The sequence below is a fragment of the Microtus ochrogaster genome, chromosome 18, assembly GCF_000317375.1.
Source record: "Microtus ochrogaster isolate Prairie Vole_2 chromosome 18, MicOch1.0, whole genome shotgun sequence".
In the NCBI taxonomy this organism is placed as follows: Eukaryota; Metazoa; Chordata; class Mammalia; order Rodentia; family Cricetidae; genus Microtus; species Microtus ochrogaster.
The window spans coordinates 28,913,808-28,921,162 of NC_022020.1; the positions used below are offsets into that span (position 1 = coordinate 28,913,808).

The 7,355-nt window shown below is 40.7% G+C and overlaps 1 protein-coding gene across 1 annotated transcript in view; it reads left to right on the forward strand.

Annotated features, from left to right (window-relative positions):
• Kctd16 (potassium channel tetramerization domain containing 16) overlaps nt 1-3,378 on the forward strand; it is a 262,612-nt gene extending 259,234 nt beyond the window's left edge. The window contains exon 3 of the mRNA XM_005356032.3: nt 1,581-3,378. Within this exon, the coding sequence (XP_005356089.1) occupies nt 1,581-2,032 (452 nt within the window). The 3' untranslated portion in view covers nt 2,033-3,378. The remainder of the gene's footprint in view (nt 1-1,580) is intronic.
• Nucleotides 3,379-7,355: the final 3,977 nt, after the last annotated feature.

Consider the following 7,355-nt stretch of genomic DNA (forward strand, 5'->3'; position numbering starts at 1 on the left):
CCTCTTTAGTCTCTCTCCCTGCCAGTGCCTTCTATCCCTCTCTCTGCCTAACTAGTGGCAGTTCAGCTCTTTATTAGATCAATCAGGTGCCTTAGGCAGGCAAGGTGAAACAGATCCAACACATCTTTACATAATTAAACACACATCCTTTCATCCGTAAACAAATGCAGCATGAATAATTATAACACACCTTTACACAGTTTAAGTACCATTCTGCAGTATAACCAAATGTAACACATCTTTGCCTAGTTAAAGTAATATTCTACAGCACCCAGCCTGTAATAAATCATCAGTGAATAGAATGACTACAGGAGCCTTGGGGCTACTCGGAGACTGGAAGGCTAGCCACTATAACTTAGGCTTGAGAAAGTTCTTTTGTGCCATGATTGGGGACTTTTCAAAGTTTATGGAGCCACCAACTGTGTATCTGAAAAATTGCTCTGCCTCAAAGCTGTTGAACTTACTTTTAAGAGTCAACACTCAGGGGATTGAGACAGACCCTCTCATACTGGGCTTAAACTAAGAATAAAATTTATGGATCTTACAACATGTCTACTGACAAGACTAGCTTCAGTCATTGCTTGATCCAGCTACTTTGAAGTTCTTTGCTAAGATGCTTTGTATTATTGAGTTTCTTTGCTATACCCTGGGTGATTGCTTAGACCTACAACAATGAACTCTTCGCCATGTCTGTGTTGGGAAGATAGTGGTTTAGAAGCTCCTGGGACAGCTTCAGTTATTTATAGCTACAGTTGTACCTGTGAGGAGGCAAACATTTTTAAGAGAGATGTACAGGACGTCAGAGAAATTCACACTTGAACAATAGTCTGAGAAGCAAGAATTTTACAGACAGGCGATTTGTTTTGGGAAGCAGATAATTGGCTTGGTTGTAACACTTGGGACATCTGTATTCAAATCCCAGCTCTTCCACGAGCTATTCAAATCATGGCACATCTGTTAAGCTGTCTGGGTCTTAGTGTTTCCACGCATGTAACTGCTAAGTGGAGCTCTTCTGATTCCTAGGATGATGGAAAACCAATGAGATGCTGGGGCTGGCCAGAGCCCTCGTCACTAGCCGATGCATTTCCCCTTATATGGATAGCCTCTTACTGCATCCTGGCTGCTATAGGTGGAGCTTTAGCTGAGGGTTCAATGCTACCCACAGTAAATTGGCACACATTTTCTGAGATTACTGTATGCCACCTACTCCGTTCTGCTTGTCTCATCTAAGCCATCCCCAAGACTGAAGCTACTAAGACAGTTATTATCCTGGTTTTACGGCTGGTAGAACTGAAGTCTTAAAAATTTGGATCTGTCAGGTATCCAGGACTGATAAATTCCTGGGCATTTCTACCTAGGGCTCTTGAGTGCAGTGTTGGTGCACTTCAGCATGATACTGTATTATAGTAGATTTACAGTCTTCTATTAGCAATGGATGTCCCTTTGATGACTTAGTTTCTGGATGATGCTATTGTATTATATTGTATTGTATACCTGTATTCTCTGAACACTAATGTGTTCGTCTTCTGCATCACCCTGAGTTTCTGGCACTCATTTGTGGGTCTGTGTTTCCCTTCCAGGTGAGCCTTCCAGGTGGTCCTCCTCTCATTGTGATTGCTGCTGCAAGAATGGTAAGGGAGACAAAGGGGAGAGCGGCACCTCCTGCAATGACCTCTCCACTTCCAGCTGCGACAGCCAGTCAGAGGCCAGCTCTCCCCAGGAGACAGTGATCTGCGGTCCTGTAACGCGCCAGAGCAACATCCAGACCCTGGACAGGCCCATTAAGAAGGGCCCCGTGCAGCTGATCCAGCAGTCAGAGATGAGGCGGAAAAGTGACCTGCTCAGGACTCTGACGTCAGGCTCCAGGGAGTCGAACATAAGCAGCAAAAAGAAAGCTGCGAAGGAAAAGCTCTCCATCGAAGAAGAGCTGGAGAAGTGCATCCAGGATTTCCTGAAGATAAAGATTCCAGATCGCTTCCCTGAGAGAAAACATCCTTGGCAGTCTGAACTTTTACGGAAGTATCATCTATAGGGGAGGGCTGGGGGTAGTCGCCACTCTGAAATAAACCTCCCCAAAGGAGCACATATGTTAAAGGAAAAGTATCAACTAACGATCCACATTTGTTAGAACACAATAGTCCGTTGATGTACTACTGCCTACTTTAACTAGCTCACCTTAATGTGTAAATCCACAGGGTAGATTCCTTTTCAGACGTGGAACCAGAAGAGAGCTCCTGTGTTGTCCTTGGTCTTTTATTAACTTGATCCCATGTGCTGGGAATCTTCCCTACAGTGAAAGCTGTAGCTGAGTAGCTCACAGGCTTTGGGGCTCATGTATCCCAAACTGGATTTTTTATGTTTGTTTTCCTCTCATATTCTGCCTCCTTCCTTTGGCCAAGGATGGGGAAAGAGTCAAGATTTTTATTATTTTTTTCTTCGCTTTTGTTTATGGGGTGAAGGGAGAATGGTGGATTTGTGTGATTTTTCACTTAGATCTCCACGTGCCAGTTTCTATTGACTCCGTATGCATGAGCACTTGTGCACCACAAGCACAATCTATGTCTGTATATACGCACAATGGATGCACAAGACCCAGGGCCTGGACAGCCAAGGACTGACATCCTGCTTCCAGCTGCCCCCACAAGAGCATTCAGACAAAGGAACCTCTGCCTCTTCATTAAGACCCTCCTGGGTAGATTTCCCAGCCTCCCTTCACAATGCTTTCTAACACTGAATAGCCTGCCCCCATCCTCAATAAATTCTCTTTCTTATTTTGAAATACATACCCCCAGGCTCCTTTGCACTGCTGTGCTCTTTCCCTACGTTAGGAGACAGTGGGATGAGCTAGTGGAACACTGTGTGTGTTTAACCAACAGGCAGATGTTCACATCCACAAACATAGCTTTGAGATGCCCTGCGCTCAGCCTTCTCCATTCTTAATTTACAATCCCCATTCTCCACCTGACTCGGAGTTCTAACTTGCCCACATGTTATTGATGAGGCCTTTTGTTCAGGCAAGTTCTTTGCATCCCTATGAGTTGTGAAGCTAGGAACAACACCCAATAATTAAAGATGCATCCAGCCTTCGGTTTGCTTGCTTTAGAGGATCTGTATCCCCACATGCTTCTTAAGTTCTCATATGAACTTTAAACTACCCCTGTACATTATTGCTTGCTTGTAGACAGGCTTGGTTGCCTTTGGGATGCTAGGGTTTGGCTGTGGCCACACTATGGTTTAGTCGTACCATTTCTGTAATGTCTGTAAGAACCCACGTGGGTGGCTGGAACACAAAAGTTATGAATTTGACTTTTTAAGCTTTTTAAAAATATATATTCCTGACCTGTATAGATACAGTCCAAAAGAAATTGTTAACAATGTCTACCCACATGCCTCTTGTCTTCTATTAATCTTCCAATAGTTCTTTTGTTCACTTGTGCTAAATGAATGTCCAAAGACAACTTTTAATTTTCAGCATTTATCACACATCTTAGTGGTAACTGAAAAATGATTTGTCACTATAATGTGCCAAGCATTCCTAATTTTTTGGTGTGTGTGTGTGTGCACGCATGCGTGTGTGTGTGCTCACATGTGTGTAGTTAGCACAAGTAATAAAGACAACCAGATAGTGTCTATGGGAGAAAAAAAGATCTAATGACCAGTTTCTTTGTTTTAAGAAAACTTTTTTAAAGGTACATCTATTATTTAAACACCTCCTCATTGATTTATTGATGTCTGTTAGTATATGGTTGTCTTTCTGAATTTTTTGTAATTCTTGACTACACAGGTGGGTAATAGGATAAGGCAAATGTTTTCTTGTCCTGATGCTTCAGATAAAGTTTAAAGTTTTATTTAAGTGAAAAAGCAAGTTTCCTTGGGGTGCTGAATTGCCAGGAAAATTATCATTTCTGAAAGTATTGTTTTGTGTATTAATATTTTAGCAGATAGTTCATAGATAGCTTTGTGTGTGAACCCTACTAATGCATCTTCATTGTCTCTGTCTCTTGATGGTAAATCAAAGATACCATCGTAGTAACTATGAAAGATACTGGGAAGCATTATGGATTTTAATGGGTCAGAAGAATCTGGATGTGAATTGTGGACCGGATGATCATTGACTCACTGAAAGGGCTGTCAGAGAATCTGAGGTTTGAATAAACTGGCCAAAGTCCGATCTCTTAAATTTCAGCACTTAATCATAATGGTGTCAAGAAAGAGAGGCACTCAAGAACTGGGCTGGCCATCAACACACAGGTACTGCTACAATCTTCACAGAAGAAATGAAACGTCTTACCCACAGTCTTAGAGCAACTGCAGGCTATTACTATTAAGGCATTTTTTTTTTCTTCATGGGTACTGTTTGTGCCCACAGTGAACAAGCTTAGTGGTAGAGATCTGTTGAAAAACAACATATCACTTTCATTTGGGGCTCCCTGTAATGTGACACCTGCTCCATGGTAAAATGTTTAAACAGAAAAGACAAAAAAGCCTGACATCTACTTGTGAGGATATGGATATGTTCAGAAATCTAGCCCAAGTCAGTAGAAGACTTTGAGGAGGCGCTAAGAACATAAAGTCTTAGGTTCCCTTTGGCGAAGAGCTATTCAGTGTGCTCCTCGCAGTCTTCAGCACACTGGAAAGGATCTCTGGCTAAGTGAGCCCTGAGATTAAGCACTCTGCTATTCCTGGCTTCAGAGCCCTAAGTACAATTTTGGACAGAGCAATATATGTACAGTTCAGTTCTTGAATGTGGATTTTGACAGGAACTGTCCATTGTTGCTATGAAGAAATGAATATCACTGGATGGTCAAATGAACTTGCCATGTATAGAGACTTAGTTTGGGATGCCTTCTCTGAAATCCTACAAGGTTAAATCCAATAAATTTGGGCAGATCATTCCCTAAATGTATATGAGTCTCCTGAATTCAGGGATATATTTATAAAGTCCTCCTACCTATTATTAAGAAGGGAACAAAAATACAAATAACAGAGGGAAAGGAAAACACAAATGTTAACATACTATAATGACCTCTTCTGTGGTTTTGTTTGCTTGTTTTGAGACAGTGTTTCTCTGTAGCTTTGGAGCCTGTCCTGGAACTAGCTCTTGTAGACCAGGCTGGCCTCGAACTCACAGAACTCCACCTGCCTCTGCCTCCTGAGTGCTGGAATTAAAGGCATAGTTCACTACTGCCCGCTCAGAAAAAAATGCAGTGATGTATAGTTATGAGTGATCCTGTGAAGTGGCTTCCAAACTACTTTGTACATAAGCACAGCTACCCTGCTGGAAAAGCATGCATGCTGAGCTTCTAGAAGGGAGGAGGAGTGCAATGACAAACATGCCCCATAGTGGAATGCCTATTCCAGCTGACTCATTTTGGAGCAATGCTTGATTAAAAGAGGGACCACATGGAACTTCCCATGTATCCGTTGTCCTTGTTTGATTCAGAAGCATCCTTTCCCACAGATGGCAGGTGTCTGTTTATTATTCATTTGCTTAGCCACCCCTGCTTATGATTTGGGGCTGTGTTTGCTTCTCCAGACTCTCCAACCCTTTGAATATCTTTTTTTCCCCTAAGCATAACATTTTCCTAGGAGGGAAAGAAATGGCAGATACAGCATTTTGAAAAATTGCTCCAGTACAGTTCCTACAAAGGAAGTCAAATTTTGACTCTTTTTTTCTTTTTTGGCTGTCAATCTTCCAATTTGGTGTAGAGTAGATTAACCCAGAAGAGCCAAGTCTTGGTGTTTCTACCACTGGATACACTGTCACACAATTTGAGTAATGTTGGCCTTATGTTTGGTCTTTGCTAGAATTAATAAGACATTTTCTGTGAACTTATAGGATGAATTCTTTGTCATCTCTACTTGACATAACAATTTTCTAAGGAAAAATGAAGGGAATTATTTTCCCCCTGGTGACTCTGTGGCAGATAAATGTTTTTGCCAATTTGCATGCTGAGTTATAGGTTTTAGCATGGGCCATTTCTCTCTTTAATGTCTTGGTACTGTTGGCATCTTACGGTCTTGATGGCCCACTGTTCCAATTTATTTATTTTCTTTTAGAGTGTCAAAAGAACACACTAGAGAAAGAATCAGCGTGAACAATGTGTATTTGGGATTACAATGGAGTTAGGTGTCAATGGTAAGGGGCAATATAATGATGGACATCTGCGAAGAAATGGAATATGATGGATTGAGTTTTATTTATATTGCCTTCATCATTCTAGCTCGATAAAAAATGATTATTGTACCCTATCCTTGTGGAAAGAAGAGTCTTCAACTTCAATAACCACAGATTTGTGATGTATTTGCTTTGAAATTTCTGTTCTTCTCATTTTGCGAAGGACATTGGAAAGGGGATTTTCCCCGAGTGACCACTGTTGCAAGTTTTTTTCTTTTTCTTTTTCTTTTCTTTTTTGTAGCTCAGTAATCATCACACATTAAAACCCATTATGGCACTTTTTGAAGAGGAGATCCCCTTATGTGGACTTCAGAGTCAGCCTCATAAAACTTGAAGCAGGGCCAAGGAAGCTGAATTTTGAGCTAGTATGTTTAATAATTTTGATGGTCCAAGGGCCCCACTTTAAGAAATTGCTATTGAGCAACTAAGGCAGTCAACATGTAATTCAAAGCACATGCCATTCACTGTCACATAAAATAAAAAGCATGTTTTAGGACTAGGCCACTAGTATTTTTCCAAAATCCATTTATATCATTTCATCTGCCTTTCAACCAAAGTCTTCTTCCCATGGTTCTGTGTTTGTGCCTTTCCTTAAGTTGGAAGCCTCTGTCATCATAGCTTTGTTTCTTGGTAGATGGGCCTCCACTCCTCAGTCAGAAAGTCTGTATCATTATAGCTTTAATCCAGGTGAATGGGGAACATCTCTAAGAAAAGTGTATTTTATTAATATCCAACAGCAAATGAAATTAATGACTTTTTTGGGTCAGTTCATTTTATTACTCAGTTTGGATCAAAGGAGCCAGAAAATAATTCATAATTTAATGATTATGCTGCCCCAAAGATGGTTCCGTTGGTGAAATATATACATAATACCAAAGCAATGTGGAATAATCAGTGAATTCAGTTGTTTTATCAGTACAATCCTAAACCACTGAATCGCTTGCTTTGTCCAGTTTGACACAAGCAAGATATGATACCCATGGATAATGGAGATGTTGAACCATAACATTAACCAAAAATGTAAAACAAAACTTTGTATATAAGAGTAAGCATATGAGAAAGGACAGAAGGAATTAAAAATGGTGATAACCCAACTGTAAGGACACAAAACAAATGAAGTGCTAAAATTTTTTCTAGTCTTTCTACCAGAAAAGATTGTTAAACCAGATTCTCTCTC